The sequence below is a fragment of the Saccopteryx bilineata genome, chromosome 5, assembly GCF_036850765.1.
Source record: "Saccopteryx bilineata isolate mSacBil1 chromosome 5, mSacBil1_pri_phased_curated, whole genome shotgun sequence".
NCBI classification, from domain to species: domain Eukaryota; kingdom Metazoa; phylum Chordata; class Mammalia; order Chiroptera; family Emballonuridae; genus Saccopteryx; species Saccopteryx bilineata.
In genome coordinates, this window is record NC_089494.1 from 186,794,132 (window position 1) to 186,819,883 (window position 25,752).

General features: G+C 37.0%; 1 protein-coding gene across 3 annotated transcripts in view; it reads right to left on the reverse strand.

Annotated features, from left to right (window-relative positions):
* BMPR1B (bone morphogenetic protein receptor type 1B) overlaps positions 1-25,752 on the reverse strand; it is a 422,111-nt gene that overhangs the window by 14,371 nt on the left and 381,988 nt on the right. For all 3 annotated transcript variants that reach the window (XM_066232955.1, XM_066232952.1, XM_066232953.1), the window contains 4 exons: positions 14,304-14,400; positions 13,088-13,226; positions 4,341-4,533; positions 3,246-3,543 (listed from right to left, as the gene is read on the reverse strand). In XM_066232955.1, the coding sequence (XP_066089052.1) occupies positions 3,246-3,543; positions 4,341-4,533; positions 13,088-13,226; positions 14,304-14,400 (727 nt within the window). The remainder of the gene's footprint in view (positions 1-3,245; positions 3,544-4,340; positions 4,534-13,087; positions 13,227-14,303; positions 14,401-25,752) is intronic.

The following is a 25,752-nucleotide window of genomic DNA, read 5'->3' on the forward strand; positions in this document are numbered from 1 at the left end:
CATTCACGGGCACGCAACCATAAAATGGAAAGTCGGGAAAAGAGTGGAAGCCAAAGAAAAACGCAAAGCAAGGTTTAAAAGATAGACTCAAAGACTGAGAGGAGCAAAGTTTCTTTGAAACATAGGAAATAAAACTGGACATCTGAAATTATCAAATGCAACCTCCATTTAATGGAAGAGAGACTGAGGCCCAGAACAGTGTAGGGGTCACGGCTACCCTTTAGCCCCATGAGAGGTGTGCACCCACGGCCATCAGAGCAGCCCAGCTGCACCGGCACCCTCGGAGCACTCCCCTCTGATGAACCGCAGTAGTCTAACACGCCAGAGAAACCTTGCCTTATCCCTTCTGATATTCCCTTCCATGTCCTAGAACCAGGGTTTGTGTGACATTTAAGAGGTCATTCAGTTTATTCCCCTTACACTAAGCAAAATTAAGTTTCAGACTTATAACAGATACGTACTTTCCTTGTTAGTTTTAAGCTCTATAAAGAAGATGAGTTCTCAATTACTTTTATCTAGCCACCATTTATTCATTCAAAACAATGTTGGAATACCTGCAATGGGTAACTCATTATGTCAAGTTGAATGGGAAATACATTAATTAATTTGGCATGGATCTTGCCACTGACTAGTAAGTAAAAAAGATGAAGTATGGACTAAAATAATTATAATATCAGATACTCAAGGGCCAGGAATTACTACAGGAGTAGAAAAGATGATGTTCTTATTCTTAGCTGGGGATGAGTAGAGTGACTTAAAGGCAACTCTGACATTGGATGGAGGTACAAAGAGAAGTAAGGACACCGTAAAATGAAAAAACAAGGCAGTAGCAAACATGGAAATGCAAATGACCTTCTGTTTTGCTAAAGAAAGCACACAAGTTGGAAATGTTGTGGGATATAAAATTAGAAAGGTGGGTTTCATCAAGAGTGTGTACAATCTCTGGAGCTAAGAAAAGGTGCTATTTTTCTTCCTCCTATAGTCTCCTATGAAGTAATTCATTTATCCACTATACAAATTTTTAAAGCAATTCTTAAGTAGTGGGCACCAAGGAAAGGCACTAGAGATTTCAGAAAAAAATATGGTTTTTACCTTCATGGAGCTTATATAAATAACTGAGAAGTAGTAATGATCACTGTACAACAATGTGACAGATGTCATAAGCATATGCCCAGGGTCACACGGGAGGATATAAGAAGACTCATTTCTAGTCAGACTTGTAAGAGAATAACAATAGGTATCCCAAAGGAAGAAACCGTGCTGAGAAGTATTAAGTATCTAAATAGAAGAGGGGATGTTGGGTATTCAGATAAAGATAAAAGCATTTTAAAAACACTTGAAGATGTGAGAATGTATATAGTGTGCAGAATAAAAGCTATCTTTTAACCCAAAGCCATAGGAAACTATGAAATTATGATGATATCCAAAATTATGCTTCAAGAAAATAAATCTGACAGCAGCACAAAAAAACAAAAAAAAAACAAAAAAAACAAATAGAGATAGGAAGCAGCTACAGAACCCTGCTCCCGAATCTGGAAAAACGGCAGTGAGGACCCACACTGGCCCAGCGCAAGTGGGACCATCGTGGAGACAGAATTCATTCAACTGAGCACACCCAACACTTCAGAAACAAAGGCACCTCACATTTTCGAATGGATCGAACAAATCTGGAAACTAGGAAGGAAAATCAGGTATGACAGGAAATCTAGTAGTGGGAAAACCTTTTAAAAAGTAGACGGAGCAGAACTTCTAGAGAGACTGAAGGGAAGCCTGCACTGAGAAGGCCTGCCAGAGAAACAGGAGGAGGACAGGCTCAGGCCCAGTGAAGAAAGAAATGACAATCAGAAAGCCCTGGGCTGACAACCATCAATGGTGCCCCTCAATCAGAGAGCTTCAGGAGAGAATGGAGCAGAGGCCAGATTGGAAAACAGCACCAATGACTGGACTGTGAAAGCAGGTGATTCTCTGGAATGCTCTAGAAATTTAACAGGGGACGAAAAGAGAAAGGCTGTTAATTTGAGAAGCAAAATAAAAAAATAAAAAAAACTTTTTTGGTAAAAAAAAAAAAACTTGAAAAAGGTTGTAAGCCAAAACAGGCATTCAGAAGAGAGGGGATTTAATAATCTTTATTGGCGAGGGGTTCACATTTCTCATTTAAATCTACATTTCAAGTCATTTCCTACTGCGATCCTGTAAAGATCAAGAAGTTCAATTTGCCATCCTCTAAATGGTGAGGTGAACACCTTCCTATATTTGGGGCCTATTATTAAACAACTCTTCAATCTCACTCCTGGGTAAAAATATGAATTTATTTGTTCTTTCTTAGGAGTTTCATTTTCCAAACATTCAATCGTCTCCATGGCTTTTCCTTTGTGCCCGTTTCTGTATCTTACAGAGTCATCTTTTTTTAAAAAAAGAGAAACCACAAAAGGGTTCAACAATTAATATTGGCTAAGCCTATATTTAGTTTTTTAAAAGGTAAGTTATATGATGTTCTCTCTAAGCCGGTGGTTTGCAAACTTATTTTGTTTGGTTGTTCTATTTTCAAAGCAGAGGAACCATTTCTTCTAATACATCATCTACAAGATGAAAGGGATTGCTCTGATTACAGAGGGTAAGCAACACAAAGCTTCAACTATTGAGCATTCCTCCTCTCCATTCTGTAGAGGCAACTGATAGACTCCAAGGAGTCTCCCTACACCCAGGGTCTAAACACCACTGCTTTATAACGCATGCTGACTTACGTGTTTAGGCATAATAGTCACTGTTTAAGCTACAGTATAACATGCTAAATACTGGCTGTGTTTATTAGTATCTAACATTCCTCATAAAACATGTGAGCAAGTTATCTTTTCTTTATCATATAAAAAACATTGCCTTTAACACTACATAACCTGAGGATCTTTCCTGAAACCTTTTCCTACTTAAAAATGTTACACAGAATTCTGACCACATAAGCCAAGACATTAGCTACCTTTTTTCTAAATACCCTCATGACATCCTCAAATCCAGTGGACTAACATTGTTTTGAAGCCAGGACACGGATGAGCATAAAAACAGTAGAACTCACCCAAAACATTATGTTGCCAATAAAATACTTCTTTTTCCCTCCCAAGAAAACTCAAAAGTAATAGAAACACCTTCTCTACTAAATATCCTGGAAGCACTGAACTACAGAATGCATGATCTATAAAAAGTGATAGAAAAGGATCATAGAAACTGTATTTGTTCACCTTGATACTAACCTAATAAATTTAACAGCCAGGCCCAGGTCGGCTATACAGCAAGTTCCATTTTTCTTCACCAGGATGTTCTTACTTTTCAGATCTCGATGGGCAATCGCAGGCTTGCCTTGAGTACTAAAGATTTCAGTGTGCAAATGGCACAGGCCACTGACAGAAGAATAGGCTAACTTCAGCATCGACTTAATATCTAGGGTGGTGGACTTCAAGTAATCATAAAGGGAACCATTTTCATGGTAGTCTGTGATTAGGTACAACTGGGTCCAGGACCCTGTCCCTTTGATATCTGCAGCAATGAACCCTAAAAGATAAAAAAGACAAAAAGGTTTGGAGCTGTCTTTTCTGAATATTATCAAGAATAATTCATATTCTCAACTATCATTCTTTGTTCTATGTTTCCCTTGTCTAGCATTTCATTCAGTTTTCTGACTATGCCTATGACAGTACGAAATTGCTAATACCAATCAGAAGCTATCAAAACAACAGGGGTAGAGCAACCATAAGAGTTTGCATCTCTAAACATGACCTCTTTCTAATCAGTTGTTGATACATAAATTGCTTTTAAGTTAACAGTAAATAGATCAAGGTACTATAGTTACACATAAGACACTGTTGGCAAAACAGGGACTTGAGTCAAAGCATACACTTCAGGTTAGCTTACAACCTTCACAGCTGAATGATCCAGCTAGATATTGCTAACTGGAAAAAACAAAAAGGAAATCAATTATCTATATAAACTCTGAATATAAATAAACCCTGTAGATAAAATTCTTATAATTTTTTACATTTAAACAAAAACATGCTCCTTCAAATCCATAAGAAACCCTAAGAAATGCCAGTATTGTATTTGCATTTCCTGTCCCTCACTAAAAAAATAGTGGCGAGTACTTCATTTCCATCCCACCAGCCATTTGTAGAAGTGCCTTACTCATTCCTCCTGTGAGGTCTCCCATTAGAAGCTTATGACATTCTTGGGCTCAGGCCAAGAAGAAAATGTCTATATATTGCATAACAGGTCTAGACAGATGAGTTAATAGGCAGATGTTAACAGAAAAATAGAGAAAAGCTAGAAAACCCTAAACATTGCTATAGACTCACCCAAAATGTTTTCATGCCTCATCAACACTGTCTGATATATTTCTGTCTCTCGGAACCAGCTGGCTTCCTCTGTCGTGAAGAACACTTTCACAGCTACCTTTTCGCCACGCCACTTTCCCATCCAAACTTCCCCATAGCGACCTTTTCCAATCTGTTTCACCATCTGAATCTGCTTAGCTATAGTCCTTTGGACCTGTTAAATCCCAAAACACACTGTTAGTATATTCACAGCACTACAGATTTGTTTAATTTTCTTTTCTCTCCAGAAAAGAAACAATTACTGGATCTCAATTAGATCTACCCAGTTTCCCTTTTATACAGAGAAGTTATTTGTATTTGTTTATCATTTTACGCTTTCCTCTTGAAAGATTTGAGATTTAAAATTGATTGCTGATCCTGAATGTTTGAAATATTTCTTCCAGTTTATTGACTATTTTATTCTTCCTACTATTTTCATAGCAAGAAAAACCAGAATGAGTTCACAGTAGATGGCAGAATAGACTATTTTTTTCATGACCACCACCACAGTGGAACGCCACATACTCCGAAGGGACTCATGCCACTATACATTCGGATAAAATACAACAAAACAAAATAGTGATGTACAGAGTGAGGCAAAAAGAGTTTTATATTTGTTAGTATGTGAAGCAGTTTATTCTTGTATTATTATTTAATATTGTATTATTTTCCATGTAAACAACTGTAAACCTACTTCTGTCCCACCGAGTATCATTAGACACACAAAGAAATAAAGAACATCACGAAGCAGGTGGGAAGGAAGGAAGGGAAAGAAGAAAAGAGGGGAAAAGAAGGAGGAAAGAAAGAAGAAAAGAGGGAGGAAAAGGAGGAGGAAAGAGTAGAGACTAGAGCAGGGACGGATAAGCATTAAGCATATACAAAGGCAAGGTTGCTGTCTGGGCTAAGAATATACCGGCACTGGGACAGAATCTAAACTTTGATCCCTTTCAAAGTAGAGAAACTGACCCTAGGGTTTCAGCATTAGGACACTGAATGATACTAGATTTGTCCTAGGTTGGTAGCATCCCATGGCTCCCAGAATACTCAATATAAATCCTCCACTGAGGAAATTATTTGCAGAGTATTTGTCATCCCACCACTGTAGTGAGATACCAGGTACTTTGAAGGAAGTCTTGCAACCATATAAGCTGATCCTGGGTAAAATACAAATAATAATAATAATTAAAAAAAACTAATGCATTGTTGAACTCAGAAGTGTGGACAAAAAAGGGGGTTCTAGGGAAAGTAACCTCACAGGGTGATCTGATCATAAATTCCTAACTGAGCAGGTCATGGTGGGTAGTCATGCCCCAGGCATATAACTTCTTTAGTAAATGGTTTATATTTGACTTAAGCAAGCCCTGTCCATTGTTCTGTGCATCTAGGTTAACACACTTTTGAAATGCCTCTGTCAGACCCTGCAGAAGAGAAAGAACCTCAAGAGAGCACATCATCTTGTTAACTCTTCTGGAAACCAATCCCCGCTTTGCCTTCTCTGCGTTCCAAGTAATTTTCCCTCCTTAAATACAGATGCATTAAAGAAGCTGCATCAGAGTGCCATTCTGAGAAGTACTCTTCTCAGTTCAAGATCTTGCTTCCAGGTGTCTCCTCTGTTTGGCTCAAATAAATAATAAAAATTTATTTTAAAAAAATTTTTATAAAAATTCTACAGGTTTGGATGTTCTTACTCTGACACAAAGGAACAAAGGAAATTCCCAAGGGAGCAGGTAAGGAGGCAAGAGAGGGAGAGAAGGAAGATCTCACAGAACAAATTCCTTAAAAGAGAAGGAAACACCTGCTATAAATGAGAGTCAAGAGAAACAATCTAAATAGATTTAACGCCATCAGATTACAGATATTTGAATTTTGAGACATAAAAAGATACGGAACACTACAAGAAATATGTAAAGACATGGAAGATGGGATGAAAAATAAGAAAGCAGCAAGAATATAATGAAAATGATACTTTGAAATAGAACAATTAATTATTCACTTCAAAAAATGTAAAATGGACAAATAAAACAATAGATTAGAGCTGGAGAGAGTTAAGCTAAAGAGAGTACACTGAAGAATGATAGAAAGTGCAACAGTTACAAAGAGAAAGCAAACATGAGAGTGAAGTAGCACAGAGGTTAAATGTCTCTTTCTGTAGGCTCTTTATCCCATCTGTGCTTACAGCAAAATATTTTAAGAACTCCATAACTGAAAATGGCCAAGTATCAGTAACAATTTACACAATTTGGGAGACATATATCCTGCTCACAAAAAGTAGGGGATATTTCAAAATGAATATGAAGTGATAAAAAGAAAGAAGCATTTGATTTTTTTTTATTAAACAAGAACATTAAAAAATCAAACAATGGCCCTGGCCGGTTGGCTCAGTGGTAGAGCGTCGGCCTGGTGTGCAGAAGTCCTGGGTTTGATTCCCGGCCAGGGCACACAGGAGAAGTGCCCATCTGCTTCTCCACCCCTCCCCCTCTCCTTCCTCTCTGTCTCTCTCTTCCCCTCCCGCAGCTGAGGCTCCATTGGAGCAAAGATGGCCCGGGTGCTGGGGATGGCTCCTTGGCCTCTGCCCTAGGTGCTAGAGTGGCTCTGGTCGCAGCAGAGCATCACCCCCTGGTGGGCAGAGCGTCGCCCCCTGGTGGGCGTGCCGGGTGTATCCCGGTCGGGCGCATGCGGGAGTCTGTCTGACTGTCTCTCCCTGTTTCCAGCTTCAGAAAAATACAAAAAAAAAAAAATCAAACAAGTCAAAGAAAGTTATTCAATTATGCAAATGAGATACAAAACTAACTTTTATTTTATTGGTGAAAATGCACTATACAAAAGGCTTAAAGTACTGGAGTATCTGCATGTTCGCTGATCCCCTAATTTTTGTGAGCCTATGAAGACAAAGAACCTAACACATATAGAACATATGTAAAGAACCTAACACAAAACTCTCACAAGATCGTCTCAGAAAATTGAAATGTGTTCTTTCAGAGATATACTCTGTATTAGGTAAACAAAGTATTTCTTTTTGTTTCTGCAGTTTTAAGGATCATGTAATTACACTGAGATCACCCAGATAATCCAGAATAACCTATCTCAAGGTCAATTAATTAGCAATTTAAATTATCCTTTGCTATGTAAAATACCAGATTCTAGAGATTAGGGCAGTGGTTTTCAGAGTGTTTGCCAGGGCGCACTGGTACGCCCTAGAAGATTTCCAGATGCGCCCTATGGTATTCCAGAGAAAAATGTGCCTGTTGAGGACCAAAAAACCAACAGGGTTTTTGGAGTTTAGATTGTTGGGGAGCAGAGGTGTGGGGAATCGGCTGTAAACTGACAGTCTGCCCAACCCTCCACCTCACTTGCCTGATTAGGTTGCAAAAGGCTGTTCAGCTGTGGTGCTAGATTGTTTACACTACCCCCCATGTTTCCGGAAAGACTGGAGGCAAGTTTCTTCTATCCTTTGTTCCGTGTCAAGATGATATGTATGGTGGGGGTTTTCTGCACTCAACACAATTAAGAGTAAAAAGAGAGGAATTCTTCAATGTTTTGACGAGGAAATGAGAGTTTGCCTTTCAAATATATGCCCAAACATTGAAGAAATCGCTAGGACACATCAGGCTCATATTTCTCATAAACACAAGAATGAAAAAACTTAACACATTTGTGCCGGAACCTGCCGAAATTACTAAATTTTACTAAGAATGTATTTATATATATAAAAAGATAACTTTTTGTCATTTTTTTATTTTTTAACCCCTCCTTTTTACAAATTCTAAAAAGCATAACTCAAAAAATGTAACATAAAAATGTTTTTTAATGTCAGAATAAATTTAATTTTGTCATATTTATTTGGTTTAATTACCATAAAAGCACACTTGGATGTTATATTTTTTTATTTAATATTTGACTTAATTATTATAACATATTTCTCAGAAATTTGTATATAGTGTGTCTATCATTACTTGTAAAATTTTAAATGTGCCACGACTTCAAAAAGTTTGAGAACCACTGGATAAGGACATGGACATTTTGGGGGGCCATTATTCTGCCCACCATAGATGTCTACCAACTAGGATGAGTTCTGTTTATGCATAATGCATAATTCAAGAAATAATGCTATCCATTGTCATAATCATCAAAATCACTAAGATTATATCTTTTTAATCTTAAAAATGAAAAGCTTTTCTTTATTGTTCTTTTCTAAAAGAAGGAGTGAAAAATAAAAGCATTGCTGACATGACATGAAGTCACCCAGTCTAAAGGAAATAAGGCACCAAGCACATGTGCTGAGCTGCTTTCCTCCCTTTCGGAGTCAAATATGCTATTGAGTCTAATCCAAGTGCATTTCCATTCCCAGAGGAGGGAACGGAAGTATCAACAGCACTAGGCAGCTAAGACACAAATCCACAAGGAGTTAAATTATTGACTTAGAGAAAACTTCCCACACTTATTAAAGAAATATATTTAATTTACAGATGTTACAAAGCATTGCTTCTGTAAATCTATTGAATATTTCCTATATTAAGCAGTTTTTCATCCTTATCTAACATTAATATATCATCTAATATTTTATTAAAGGTACTGATGGAATTGGCAATGCTTCAATGAATAGGAACTTATGTCAAAAATAAAAAGTATCACTAAATTATATTCAAAATTAAAAATATATTTGTATTGGCTCCGGCCAACTTGCTCAGTGAATAGAGCATTGTCTCAACATGCTGAGGTCATGGGTTCGATCCCCAGCCAGGACATATATGAGAAGCAACCAATAAGTACACAACTAATGGAAGAACTAAGTGGAACAAGGAGTTGGTGCTTCTCTCTCTCTCTCTCTCTCTCTCTCTTTCTCTTTCAACCACTGGGTTCTCTTTCCATTGGGTTCAATGGAAAAAGAAATTATATAATGTTATATATAAATGTTATAATATATTATATATATGCACTCTTGTATTTTTGAAGTTATAATATCTAAGGACCTAAAAAGACTTGAAAAAATTTAAAACTATTTGATTTGTTTTTATTTGATTTAGGACATGTTTCTGCTCTTACTCTACCTAAACCTTCATTCTCAGGCTGTTGTAAGGATTGATTATATAAATAAAATGTCTATGAGATACAATCACTACAACTGTGACACCAAGAAGGGAAGACTTATTTTATGTAAAATGGGTACAACTGGCTGTATAACATAAGGAGTTACCATTATTTCATAAACGTCATCTTATCTAGTAATACCCAATAGCGTTTAATGTGTAAGTCTGTGTCCATGTATATAGTCACTGAAAATCATGTAGCATAAGTCATGCCCTAGACCAGGGGTAGTCAACCTTTTTATACCTATCGCCCACTTTTGTATCTCTGTTAGTAGTAGTTTATAACCGCCCACCAGCTCCACAGTAATGGTGATTTATAAAGTAGGGAAGAACTTTACTTTATAAAATTTATAAAGCAGAGTTACAGCAAGTTAAAGCATATAATAATAATTACTTACCAAGTACTTTATGTGGGATTTTCGCTAAATTCAGCAGAATTAATCTTTCTAAAACAACTTACTATAGTTAAATTTATCTTTTTATTTATACTTTGGTTGTTCCGCTATCGCCTACCATGAAAGCTGGAAAGCCCACTAGTGGGCAGTAGGGACCAGGTTGACCACCACTGCTCTCTACTCTCTAAAATGTCCCTGCATTAGTAACACACACACAAATATACAGTTTAAAATGCTAAACTTAATAAGGCTGGGTTAATAATACATATTGGAATGATTTTTCACAAAGGATTCTTCGCTTAAGAAGCTTAATGTTCAATTAAAGAATTTACTTCACCTCTTTTCCTTTGCAGGCTCAGATAAATTGGGTATAAGTAAAAATTAATGTTACTATTTACTGACTACATATTATGAATTAAATAAATATATATTTTATATATTATATATATATGCTGGGGAGACACGCAAACTATCTTAATTCTTGCAACCAACCTATGATATTCCTTCCTTAAAGGACTTATATATCAAGATATTTGGCAAATATACATAAGGCATGAATTTTCCCCTTATATTAATAAAATATATAACAAATTAGTATCAAGTGAGATACTCACATAATAAAGTATTGCACACTTGGAAGTCTCTTAAAATGAGATCTCAAATCTGTAATACCGAGATTTTTTTTTCTTCTCTTGTTTTATAGGATCCTTTTCCCAAGCTGCCCCTATCAAATGCATTTATTTGTTTTATCTAACTTACTTACATTTGGTTCACATTTCAGAAATGATAAGAGCACAGATTCTAGAGGCAGATCATTCAGGTTTGAATCTTGGCTTCTCCACTCCTAGCTAGTCAACCTACCTCGGCCTATGGCCCTGTTTTGTAATGCAGGTATATATTTTCAGAACTATCTCAAAGGGTTGTTATTGGTATTAAATGAGATCATATTTGCAAAGGCCAGTGTCTGGCCAGGATTTGAACCCTGGCAATCTGACTGTTCTTAATCTTTTTTTTTGATACAGGCCAAATGCTATTTTTCAGTATCTAGATTATGGAAATAAGATAGTATTTTCACAAATATTAAAAGTTGGAGTTGAAAGTTTTTAAAACTATTATTTAGTGAACTGTAGGGATACCAAGTGAGTAAAATGTAATCTCCACCTCTGAAGAGAAGAGTCCATCTGAAGACATAGACACATTACCATCAATTTAACAGTCTTTAACCTGCTGTATTGATACTACAAGCAAATGTTAAGGCAGCCGAAAAAGACCGGCTAAGTCTATGGTAAGTTGTCACAGAGAAAAATGTGAGCCAAGACAGGAGCAAGAAGTCTGAAGACCTCACCATAAAGATTCATTGTTTCATTCAATGCTGTTTCATTATAACTCGTTTATGTCAATTATCCTATGGTAAAATTGGTTTTGATATAAGTCGTTGCGCTTACAGTCGCAGAATCTATTGACGAGGTTAAGTGAGGACTTCCTGCATTTGAGAAACTATGACTCGGGCGAGGTTAAGTGAGGACTTCCTGCATTTGAGAAACTATGACTCGGGGCGGCGGAGAGCGCAGGAAGCAGGTGGAGGAGAGGAGGGAGAAGAGGTCTATGTGCAGACCAAGGAAGACAGAAGACCCATAAATGTATTGAATATTAGAATGTTTTATCCAGGGAAGTAACACAAGAAGGTCAACAACTTCGGAGAGATAATTCCACAGTCATGAAAAAGATAGATTAAAACAGTGGTTTTCAACCTTTTTACATTCTGGGGAACCACTGAAAATATGAGAATTATTTTGGGGACTGCTAAGACAGAAATCACACTGAGCATAAATGAGTGGACTAAGATCATTAGGTCTATAATCTTCATACAGCATCAGGGTGTTTAACTCTTTCATGGACCAGTATGAAATTTTTGGCAGACTTGCCCATTGACCAGCAGTTGAAAACACTGGGTTAGAAGAAAAAAAAAAGTCCAAGAATATGAATTCTGATTCATTAATATCAAAGGGAATTTCAATATTTGTACTTTTCTTTTGAAAACATACAATAACGTTTTTAAATATGAGAATTGGATTTGATACATATTAACTCTAAAAATAAAGATCAAGCAATTTGATGAGAACTTTTATATAAGAAAAAGTGATATCCTGAGAAGCATCATTTTGGTCATAATGACTACTTCACAAGGGGTTTTCTGTCTGGTCTATTGCCTCCAGGGAAGGTATTAGTCAACAAGTATAGAGTTGCAGTTATGCAAGGTGAATAAATCCTAAAGATCTATAGTGCCCACAGTTAACAGTATGTATTGTATTCAGAAATTTGCTAAGAGCATAAATCTCATGTCAAGTGTTCTAATCATAAAATAATAATGATAATAAAGAAACTTTCGAAGGTGATGGATATGTTCACGGTATAGATTGTAGTGATGGTTTCATGGATATATATTCGTTGCCAAATTCTCAAGTTGTATACATTAAATATAAACAGCTTTCTGTATGTTTAAAAATGTTGTAAGATATATTCTTGGCTTGAGACTTTTTTTTTTAAGTTACGTTTAATACTAAATAAAAGGTCACCTAAGGAAAGTAAACAAGATATCCAGACAGTAACGATTAGGAAAATCAATCTCAAGAATTTACAAAGGAAACTATTTCTCATTAAAATTGTTATTTCCATCCCGAGTCACAGTCATCGTTTTGCATGGTGCATAAAGGAACGAAATGTTTTTCTCATTATAGCAAGTGCCTTGGATTCGGTATATATTTTCTTCAAGGTTGGCAGTATTGACCATCAGAAAATGAAACCTCTCCTGAATGGAAAAGCCAGGACTTCGCCCTGAAACATAAGCCCTCCAGCTGAAATGCAGCCTTCTTTCCTTGTAAAAGTACTCGGATCCTAGTTGGTTGTAAGAATGGCCTTCAAAAGCCAGGCCAAAGGGCAGTAATACTATACTTACTGAAAACAGAGGGAAGATGGCCCCCTGTTTAATGTTTTCTAATCTACTCTTTATCAGAACGTCTGAGGGTCTGGATTGTAACCATAGACTGACATTAAAAAACAATCACCTTACCCCCAATATGTCAAAATGTTATCAGGAAGCCCTGCATCGGAGATCTGATATCTAACTGCCTGCACAGAATGTCCTCTTTGTCCTGCCCTATCCGTTTCAGTAAAATGAAACCCTGTATTTCTTGACATTTCCTCTCAGAAAACATTCCTGTAAATTCAATGTATGTTCTTCTCATACCAGCAGAGGGAGGCCTGATCCACTTCCTGAGCTTTGAGACTGCTCAATCAAGTCTCTCAGCGACTCTCCAGAAGGGATGTAAGTTTCATCCTGCTCTAACCCAATGCTGTATCGAGCTCTTGTTTCTTGTTTTCTATACCTAGAGAGGCACAGAGGAAGATCATTTTAGACACTGAACTGCAATGATACAGGCAAACACTGCCTATCAAATAGTAATCAGGGCAGGTTTTTATTTTAGCACATAAAAACAATGCGAGATTAAAGGCTCACTATTTATTACATTCAGTTCTAACTGCCAAAATACAAATTAAAATTATTTTACTAACTTTTTTTTATTTTTTTAGAGTAAACTACATGTTCTTACTCAGTCTCCACCGTCTAAGTACATCTCTATTCCTTTCAACTGACTGTTCTCCAGCAGGCTACATAAAGTCTGTTAATGTTTCTATAGAATTCCATTTCATTCATTCCCTAAACTTCTTCCCTTTACGGTTCCCTCTAATTAATTATAGATCCAAATTTTTGGTGTGAAAAAGACATTAAAGCTAACTCTCTTATGTAGGTAATATATAGGCCAATAACATAGCTAAGTGAAATAAATACAAACTTTAAAAACGTGTATTAATAATTAGAAATAAATGTATTTGAATCAACTCCATTTGCAGAATAATATCGTAAATTAGTATTATAAAAGACAAGCAACATAATTTAAAGGTCTTTGATATTTCACAAATGACAAAATAAGTTTTCAAGTGACTAAAACTCATTTGAACTACCATACTTAACTTTAATATAGTAACCAAACTTACTTTAATTTAATAATCTATACATTGTCTTTAAAAATCTTTCACTACTAGGGGAAGTTGTTAGATCAGGAAATAAGAAATTACTAGAAGGATTCTAAGATCAACATGCTTATTTCTCTGCTTAGAATTAAATTCAGTAGCCACTTATTCCTGAATTCCCTAACTACCCTAATTTCCCCACGGGTGAAATTTATCTGGGTGGTTTGGATATATGAAGCACAAATGAAATAGATATTTAATAATAGCTTCATTAGGACAAATATTTATCAATAGGAACTAATATTAACAGTGACATCTAAGATCTAATTAGGTCAACAGAAGTTGTGGTGAAAAATGATATCAGTGGGTAAGAGCAGTAAGAGAAAGATATTATAAACTCAAAATTTTACATCTATATTTGAGGAACTTACCTGAAGTAACAGAATAAAATGATAAGGACCAAGAGCAAACTACAGACAGTCACAGATATAAGTAAGGCTTTGTGGTGGATAGATCCGTCAACAAAATCTGAAATGAAAAAGAAAGCAAAGAGAACTATAATACAGAGAATATTTTCATCTAAAAATAAGGAAGCAACTCTTTCCTGAAAGTGCTTGCTAAACTCCATATGCAAGATGTGAGAGGTACTTTTTATCTGCTAACTGATAAAACAAAAACACATACACACACACACACACTCTAAATTAAATAATTTCAACTAAACAGGAATCATCATTCATCTAGGCACTTGATTCAAGAGCATGCTGGAAGAAATGAGCTTGACATGGGTTAAAAGCACAGAATATAAACAAATGTAGTAAATGAATCAACGCCCCTAAAGTATTGATATAAGTAGGTAGCATCTTTATTTCAGGTCTAGCTGATGGGTATACAGCCTTTTCTCATGTGGTTTCTGGAGTGTTCTACAAATTTGTATTAAGAAAATAATTCTATATTCATTATACATAAAACAGAGTCATCTTCTGATGGATACAAAGGAAATATATTCTTCAAATGTTAATATATATATATAATTATATATCAGAAATTTTCAACCACTGTGCTGCAATAAATTTTAAAAGATGCAATACCTGACTATTAGTCAGGGGCACTGACCTCTTTTCTCTTAGATTATCAAAAACATGATGACAACGAACACAACAATAGCTATCCAGTGTGAATAAATCTAAATTACACCTTTTTCTTGTCAGATTGGCAAAAAGTATGTTTTTTTGGTGTGCCTAAGAATTTTAGTAGTTTATATGTATGCCAGGAAATAAATAAGGATGAAAATCATTTGTATATATAGATATGCAACACTTTAAACAAAAATGCCTGTCAAAAATACACAGCTAAATTTTTCATAAATATTGTATTTTAAAAGAATGGTTATGTTCTGTTCAAAGGATTCTTTTGTATCCATTAATACAATAGTATAAATTATTCAATATTATCCCAGGTTTTTTTTTTTTGGTTTTTTTTTTTTCTGAAGCTGGAAACGGGGAGAGACAGTCAGACAGACTCCCACATGCGCCCGACCGGGATCCACCCGGCACGCCCACCAGGGGGCGACGCTCTGCCCACCAGGGGGCGATGCTCTGCCCCTCTGGGGCATCGCTCTGTTGCGACCAGAGCCACTCTAACGCCTGGGGCAGAGGCCAGGGAGCCATCCCCAGCGCCCGGGCCATCTTTGCTCCAATGGAGCCTCGGCTGCGGGAGGGGAAGAGAGAGACAGAGAGGAAGGAGAGGGGGAGGGGTGGACAAGCAGATGGGCGCTTCTCCTGTGTGCCCTGGCGGGGAATTGAACCCGGGACTTCTGCATGCCAGGCTGACGCTCTACCACTGAGCCAACTGGCCAGAGCCCAATATTATCCCAGTTTATAACAAATCAAATTTACCTATAGCATGATTTTTGAAACATCATATAAAAATGAATAATTTGCAGAACTTTATAAAACTTCATGTTTACTGACTTTAATACCAGAGATTTTTATTCAAAGTTTTTGTTGATGTTTTTTACAATCACTTAAAGTGATTTATATGCAGGTAGTCTTTGGTATGTATTATATTTTAAGAAAACTGACCTAAAATCAGATGCACTTACATAGTAATAACATTAGCACCATTCTTATTAAGAGCACCATATACCCTTGAGAGTGTGATTACTGTTATTGAATTTTAAATGGTATTTTTGTATTTGATAACTTTGGTTACTACAGAGAAGAGGTGTTCCAACTGTGCTGTATACCTTTAACTATATGGCTATCTATCACCTATATATACTTTGGCTGAGGACCTTATCCCACCCAATGTAACTTTTTTCTCCCCAATCAAAAGTATTATATGTTCCATACAGAAAAATAAAAAAAAATTACCAACTAAACTAAAATAAATAAAATTGCCACCACCTCACTAATGAGGAAAATAACTAACATTCAATTGTATGCTTTGCAGGATCATTTCAATGAACAGAAAGATTCATAAACAAAATATTTCACAAAAAGGCATTATATATGCCCATATGCATAGCAGCATTATTCATAATAGCTAAAACATGGAAGAAATCAGTGTCCACTGACAGCTGAATATATAAGAAAAATGTGGTATATACATATATGAAACATTATTCATCCTTAAAAAGGAAGAGAATTGTGGCATATACTCCAATGTGGATGAAACTTGAGGACATTAATTAAGTGAATAAGCCAATCACACAAAGATAAATACTGTATAATTCCACTTATTAGGTACTGAGGGTAGTCAAAACCGTAAAGAGAAAAAGTAGAATGGTGGGCTAAGGAAAAGTGGAATTGGGAAAGTTAATACTTAATAGTACAGTGTTTCAGTTTCTATTTCTATTTGCAAAGAGCTACAAAGATGGGTGGTGGTGATGGCTGTGTAACATTATGTTACACAACTGCTCACAAAAATTAGGGGATCAGGGACCATGCAGATACTTCAATACTTTCAGCCTTTTGTATAGTGCACTTTAACCAATGAAATAAAAGTTGGTTTTGCATTTCATTTGCATAATCAAACCACTTTCTTTGACTTGTTTGCTTTCCTGATATTCTTGTTTAATAAAATAAAATCAAATGCTTCTTTTTATTGCTTCTTATTCATTTTTGAAATATTCCCTTATTTTTGTGAGCAGTATATTTAATACACTGTGTTGTACACTTAAAAATAATTAAGATGATAAATTTTGTTATGTGTATTTTGCCAAAATAAAAAAGTGTAAAAGTCATTATAGTAGCTTTATAACTAGATTGTTTTCATTTTTAATATTTTGAACATTTTGCAAAACAAAATAATTTTCTGCAACATTAGTTTTAAAGACTATAGAGTATATATACAGACACATTCTAATTAGAAAGTCAATCTTCTGATGATGCGTAGTTAGGAGGCTGCAAAGATTTTGCTATAACAAATCTTTACTGTAATAAGTAAGGTTCTGTGATGAACATTTTATGCATACATCATAATATATATCAGTGATTATTTCCTTAATCTAGATTCCCAGAAGAATTAGTTCAATAGATATATTTTTAAGGCTTTTTATACATATTGTCAAAATTTCCTTTAAATAGTGATTGCAACAATTTCTATTTTACCATCAATATAAATATATGTTTAACTTAAGTCTTACAGAAAACCTGTAAGGATAAAAAATTCCAGTATATCCTTTACAGAGATTTTCATTTTTAAAATAACTACATTTGCTGTATAAGTCTCTTGTTCCCTTAGTGTGTGTGTTTGTCTATCTCTCTACACATAGTATAAATATATATACTTAACTGTTATACAGTTAAGTGCTGTATAACAACATTTTAGTCTATGACTGCATAGATGACAATGATCTCATGAGATTACAATGAAGCTGAAAAGTTCCTATTGCCTAGTATCACTGTAGCTATCCTAACATTGTAGTACCGTAATGGCGAACCTTTTTATAAAAACTGCCCACTTTGGCCCTGGCTGGTTGGTTCAGTGGTAGAGTGTCGGCCTGGCGTGTAGAAGTCCCGGGTTCGATTCCTGGCCAGGGCACACAGGAGAAGCGCCCATCTGCTTGTCCACCCCTCCTCCTCTCCTTCCTCTCTGTCTCTCTCTTCTCCTCCCGCAGCCGAGGCTCCATTGGAGCAAAGATGGCCCGGGCGCTGGGGATGGCTCCTTGGCGCTGCCCCAGGTGCTAGAGTGGCCCTGGAGGGGCACAGCATCGCCCCCTGGTGGGCAAAGCGTCACCCCCTGGTGGGCGTGCCGGGTGGATCCTGGTCGGGCGCATGCGGGAGTCTATCTGACTGTTTCTCTCCCCGTTTCTAGCTTCGGAAAAATACAAAAAAAATAAAAAATAAAAACCTGCCCACTTTTGCAGTGCTGGTCAATCTGATCCCTCCCGCCCACTAGTGGGCGTTCCAGCTTTCATGGTAGGCGGTAGAAGAGCAACCAAATGGCACTACGATTGGCCCATCATGAAAGCTGGGTGTGTGGTAGACTATACCATCTAGGTTTGTGTAAGTGCATTCTACAATGTTCCTATAATAATGAAATCACCCAGAGATGCATTTCTCTGAATATATCCCCATCATTAAGCAATGCATTGCTGGCTATATCTGTATCTGTATTATTTATTTATTTGTATGCATGACTAATTAAAGTCATGTGAAGTCACAGACATAATGTACGCTCATAAACACCTTTTTTTTTTTAAGTGAGAAGCATCAACCTGTAGTTGTTTCCCTTTAGTTGCTTACTGATTGCTTCTCACACAGGCCTTGATGGAAGGAGGCCTGGGAGGGGCTCCAGCTGAGCCAGTGACCCCTCGCTCAAGCCAGCGACCTTGGGCTCTAGCCAGCGACCCTGGGGGATCACACTGATGGTCCCGCATACAAACTGGCTAGCCTGTGCTCAAGCCAACAAGCTCAACTCTAGCCAATGACCTCCAGGTTCCAAAACAGGGCCCTCACCATCCAGGGCCGACACTCAATCCACTGTGCCACCATTGGTTGAGTACCCATAAACACTTGTGAGTGCACTTCCTAAGAATAAGGTCATTGTCTTGCCAAACGATAACAAAAAATGAAATTAACATGAACTTAGAAGTTAAAAATTAATCTTCCTTTGAAATATTTCAGAGAAAGTTTATACTATTTATAATAAATTAAAATCCACATAACCTTCTATTAATTTCTTATCCAGATATTATGATAATTAAAGCTACGATTTACTCATCAGTCTAAAATACATGTTTAACAACTAGTTAGGATCTATTCTACTTGCCAAATATTATTGGAAATAGTCTGCATCTGAAAGGCCTAAATGAAAGGTCATTAAAAATAAGCAGTTTTACATTTAAAAATTCGGAATCATTGCCAATGCTCCCGAAAAGGAGAGTTTAGGAACTTGACTTACTATGGTACGTATGGGGAAAACAGCTGTGTTAGGCTTGCTTGCAGGTTTACCAGCTGTAAGCCCTTTGTGCAATTAGTGTGAGCACGTGACAGCACTATTATAAGGAAATAAGTACTTCCCCTCAGGGGTGATGAGATCAGATCATGCTCACCACTGAGAGATGCAGCTTGGTTTCCTGATCACTTGCCCTCCGCTGCAAAAAGAAGGTTTTTCTTTCCCCTTTTTTTTTTCTTTTTTTCTTTCTTCTTTTGGATTGCCTGTCTTTTCAAGCCCCCAATTAATTGGTATGGCTCACAGTTTTCTGGCTTCCCAGTTCCTTTACCGTCTGCCCAAATTCAGTGCGAATCTGCATGGCCACAACCACCAGTCTTACAGTACATGCCATTCAGGATTCAATAATAATAGGAATATATATATATTCCTATATAATTAACACATGTGTTGACTTACAAAGCATTGCTGAGGAACCCTTGAAAATAATTTGTAGGCTCTTAAAATTAAGTATACTAAGATTTTACACAATAAATTGCCTCAGTAAATATTTGCTCTATCCCTCCCTCCCTTAGGTTATAGGCAAAGTTAACAGACCCAAGCTGAGCACAATACCTCTGCCAGTGAGAGCCCACTCCTCTGTTTACAACATATGCAGGTGTGCAAATTCCATGGCACACATATGTGCAAATAGCTTACATGGATTTCCAATTGTAAGGAAAACAAAAGCAAAAAACCTAAATTTGTAGAAAACCAAAGAGGACACTGGATACTCAGAATTTAACTGGAGGAACTAAACACACAAGTGTAACATATTATCACTGTGAATACAGAATAACTTTTTCATTCAAGTGATAAAGTTTTACTAAAACTTTTGGCCTCACTGCTTTTTACTTTTCAAAATAAACAAAGAATACACTCTGCACTGTAAGAACACTGTATCTATTAATCATCTTATTACATTTCTGATTTCTGAGAGCAAGGAGACCAGAGGCAGCTGGCGGATTCTTTCCTTACCACCAAGCACTTTTTAAGGCTAACATTACCTTCCCATATTCCTCTTCTTTGCCCCAATAACTCTGTCCCCTACAGCCCCATCTCTGCCTCCTAGTTTTCTGTCATGAATAGTTGATCCTTATCAAAAAACCTTTGTTTCTGTTGGTCATGCTGTTCATGTTTTAATCAGCCATTACCTGTGCTCAGAGTATTAACAATGTAAACATTCAAGTCACTGCCAGAGTCTTGGAAAGCGAACACTTCCAGATGCCTATCAGGAGAGGGACAGGGCCTGCTGTTCTCCGAGGGCAGCGGATTGCTACCTGCACAGGCACTCCAACTGCTCAGGCAGGGAGAACAGAGAACTCTCCAGGGAAGTCTGGTTTACCCCGAGAGGCAAGTAAGACTCACCAGTGGATTCCTGATAGCTTTCTGTCACTATGTGTCTCATCTCTGATAATTAGATGGATTATAACAGTTTATAATGGCTGCATTGTTTTTATAAGGCTAGAAGATGGTTCATAATTACAATAAAATTTTAATAGGAAATTTAATAAGAAATTTCCTGGTAACAAAGGAGGATTTAGACAGAATTTTTATATCTAGATTATTGTGTTCAATGAGAAATGAAAAGACTATTTCTAAATTCCTTTCATCTTTTCCCAAACACAGTGTTAACCTGAAAGTCCAAAACAGGAGCTGTACATTTCAAAAAACGTTAGAACTACTACTCACTGGTAAGGAATTTACTCAGACTCATGTTTTGGTTGGTATCACCATGGGCAGAATAAAAGATATCAGAAGAAAAATTCTGGCACTCACCTTGGCATTCTGGCCATAGTATTTGATCTGTGCTGTAGAGAACAGCAAGACATTTTACTGGTTAAGTACCTGTTACCTATTGAGTTTAATTTGTAATTGGCACATCTAAGCTAACCAATAGCATTTAAAAAAAAAAAAAAAAGCCCTTAGCCTGACCAGGCGGTGGCGCAGTGGATAGAGCATTGAACTGGGACACAGAAGACCCAGGTTCAAAATTCTGAAGTCGCCAGATTGAGCATGGGCTCATTTGGTTTGAGCAAGGCTCACCAGCTTGAACCCAAGGTCGCTGGCTTGAGCAAGGGGTCACACAATCTGCTGTAGCCCCCTGGTCAAGGCACATATGAGAAAGCAATCAATGAACATCTAAGGTGCTGCAATGAAGAACTGATGTTTCTCATCTCTCTTCCTTCCTGTCTCTCTGTCCCTATCTGTCCCTCTCTCCATCTCTCTCTGTCTCTGTCACACACACAAAAAAAAAATCTGTAAAGTGCTCAGAATATATTTTTTAACTTAGTAAAATAAAATAAGATAAATTTTAACTTTGGAAATCTTATATTATAATTTGCCTTAAAATACTTTAAAATTACCATATTTCAAAATAGAATCTTATTTCTGCTTCATTTTTCTACTAAGTAAATAGGTAACATGAGTAATTCCTATATTTAAGTAAACTTATGCCTATTTTAAAAAATTATATAATTATATTTTTTAAGCACCAAACTAGAGGATCCCATTTACTAAAGCAAAGACTTCCGTTCATTTCATTCTGACTCCAGTCTTACACTCCTTTAAGTGCTCACTTAAAAAAATTTAAAAAAAGTAGTAGCTATGATAAGTCATTTGGGGGGGAGGGAAGACCTTATCCAATTCTCCGATCTACATGCCTTTTCAAGAGGACACCTCACTCACAATATGTAGGTCAAACTGTCTGATGCTGAGACCATCTCAGCCAGCATCACTAATTCTGCAGCAGGGACCAGAGGTCGGGCACCACGACTTCTCCCTTCCAACCTCTCCATCCAAACTGACCTCTCTCCCTACTCATAGCACCAGCTGCAGGGTCACTGGGCTTCCCAGATCATAATTAATTGTTTACAATGAAGGTGCTGCATTTGATCTAAAACCTCTCACACTCCCTCCCTCATGAGAAGACTGTTGTAGTGTATTCTACTTTGCAGCTACTGAAATGGAATCAGCAAAGCAAAAGGAAAATTAATATTCATAAAAAAAATTGAAGCAACATTCTGGCCTTCCCTCATCTTCTTTTTTTGAAACAAAGATGACACATAAAATTTAAAGTTCATAAATATGCATTGAGAAATATCTGTTGAGTGTAGCTGTGAAAGAATCAGAGAAAACTCTGGACGGGTAGAGAAGGTTTTCTTGCGTATTTGTTTTTAAAAAGGATAATTTATTAGTATGTGTTTACCCCTACACTTAGTACTTCTCTGGCCTCTAATATTAGAAGCCTGTTAGTATTTAGCACCAAGTAACACAGATGTTGTTTTGTCATAGATTAATCCTTTAACTTCTTTGGAAGAGCAATTATTGTAGAATAAGAACAATGATGACAAAAAAACAGTGAGTTGGGGTTTTCTCCCATTTTTTTAAATAACATTGTCTCTGTTTTATAGTAATTTGGCATATAATTTATCATAAATCTATAATAATGGATAACAATCTACTAGGCCATGCCTATGTAAGGGTTCTCAAGGTGTGGTCTCTGGAACAAGATCATCAGCATCACCTGGGAGCTCTTTAGAAGTGCCAATCACTGAGGCCCACTTAGACCCAAGGAATCAGAAACAAGGTGGGAGCCAGTCATGGGTGTTTTAACAAGACCTCCAGGTGATTCTGATGCACCTCATGTTTAAAAGCCAGTAGCCTAGTACACAATTGGGATATTCTAAATGTTAAACTAGCAGGGAGAAGAGGAGAGAGTAGGAGGGAGGGAGTGTAAGCACACACACAAGATGTGCAAAGTGCAGAACCAGCAATGCTCTACACCTGTTGCAGTAATATAATGTTAAAGTAATTAAATATATAGAAATATAGAAAAATATGGAAGCTATATAGAAATAATTCAGATATAATATTAAAAGCAATTAAGTAAATAAAGTTATGCCGTCTGGATAGGAATTAATCTAATGTGTACAGATATGATAGGCAGACTCTGCCTTTCTTGCAGGGTCCATAAGTGTGTGTGTGAAGTTCTATATAGAAAAGAAGTGGCTTGTATTTAGGTCATATATTTAGTCTTATATTTAGGTCATAACTCTGTAAATTAACATAAACAAGAAGGTTTCCTAGGAACACCTTAAAAGTGGCTTGATGTGAAATTTCTGTAGATTAACATAAAAAGGGCTCCCTTTGAGGAACTCCCCAAAAGGTAGGGCTGGAGGTGATAATCCTGTAGATTGATTGACACCTGTTAGAACAGTGGTCCCCAACCCCTGGGTTGCAGACCAGTACCAGTCTGTGGGCCATTTGGTACCGGTCCGCAGAGAAAGAATAAATAACTTACATTATTTTCATTTTATTTATATTTAAGTCTGAACAATGTTTTATTTTTAAAAAATGACCAGATTCCCTCTGTTACATCTGTCTAAGACTGACTCTTGATGCTTTGTCTTGGTCACGTGATACATTTATCCGACCCACCCTAAAGGCTTATCTGTGAAAACATTTTCTGACATTAAACCAGTCCATGGCCCAAAAAAAGATTGGGGACCACTGCTTTAGAAGGCCTAGTCCAGAAAAGGTACTAAAGCTAAGGGGCCCCCCCTGCTGAGGTAGGTGCCCAGACTTCAATGTTGAATGTGGACTGTCTCCACACTGCTCTGACCAAGAACAGCTGAGAGGAGCATGAGGACAGGGCTCCTTAACTGTACCAGGCACACCAAAGGATTCATGAGTAATAAACTGCTAGTGTGACTCTTGCAACTAACTTGTGGGTCGGTTGTGTCTTTCCTCCGGTGGCAGTGGGTCTCAGCACTGATAAGTAGAATCCTCACAGTCACCTCAAGAGTAGTCTCAAAGAGGCTGCCAGCCCTACTGTTAAGCAGGAGTGTCCCACTGTGCAGAGACGTTGAATAGGGGACACCTGATCTACGTAGAGCTCATGCTCTACTGGGACAACACCATATTCTAAACATAGTCATTCATGCATGCCTGAGAATAGCCTGTGTAAGGTAAGCATAACAAACAGATTACTTTGGGGTTTTTTTTTTGGGGGGGGCGGTTTGTTTGTTTTTCCAAGTTATTTTGACATTTAATTACGTTGCATACCCATCACCCAAAGTCAAATTGTCTTCCGTCACCTTCTATCTGGTTTTCTTTGTGCTCCTCCCCTACCTTACTCCCTCCCTCTCCCCCGCCCCCACTCTGTAACCACCATACTCTTGTCCATGTCTCGTAGTCTCATTTTTGTGTCCCACCTATGTATAGAATCATAAAGTTTTTAGTTTTTTCTGATTTACTTATTTCACTCAGTATAATGTTATCAAGGTCCATCCATGTTGTTGTAAATGATCCAATGTTGTCATTTCTTATGGCTGAGTAGTATTCGATAGTATATATGTACCACATCTTCTTTATCTAGTCATCCATTGAAGGGATTTTTGGTTGTTTCCATGTCTTGGCCACTGTGAACAAAGCTGCAATGAACACAGGGCTGCATGTGTCTTTATGTACCCAGGTTTTTGAGTTTTGGGGGTATATACCCAGTAGAGGGATTGCTGGGTCATAAGGTAGTTATATTTTTAGTTTTCTGTAATTTCTTCTATAATGGTTGTACTACTTTACATTCCCACCAACAGTGGATGAGGGTTCCTTTTTCTCCACAGCATCTTCAACACTTGTTATTACTTGTCTTGTTGATAATAGCTAATCTAACAGGTGTGAGGTGGTATCTCATTGTAGTTTTGATTTGCATTTCTCTAATAACTAATGAAGATGAGCATCTTTTCATGTATCTGTTGGCTATTTGTATTTCTTCCTGGGAGAAGTGTCTGTTCATGTCCTCTTCCCATTTTTTTATTGGATTGTTTGTTTGTTTGTTTGTTGAGTTTTATGAGTTCTTTGTATATTTTGGATATTAGACCCTTATCTGAGTTGTTGTTTGAAAATATCATCTCCAATTTAGTTGGCCATCTGTTTGTTTTGTTGTCAGTTTCTCTTCCTGTGCAAAAACTTCTAAGTCTGATGTGGTCCCATTCATTTATCTTTGCCTTCACTTCTCTTGCATTTGGAGTCAAATTCAAAAAGTGCTCTTTATAACCAAGGTCCCTGAGTTTAGTACCTATGTTTTCTTCTATGTACTTTATTGTTTCAGGTCTTATATTTAGGTCTTTGATCCATTTTGAATTAATTTTAGTACAAGGTGACAAACTGTAGTTGAGTTTCATTCTTTTGCATGTGGCTTTCCAGTTTTCCCAGCACCATTTGTTGAAGAGGCTTTCTTTTCTCCATTGTGTGTTGTTGGCCCCTTTATCAACATATATATTTGACCACATATATGTGGTTTTATTTTTGGGCTTTCTATTCTGTTCGATTGGTCTGAGTGCCTATTTTTCTGTACAATACCATGCTGTTTAATTGTTGTAGCTCTATAATACAATTTGAAGGCAGGAATTGTAATGCCCCCAGCTTTGTTCTTTTTTC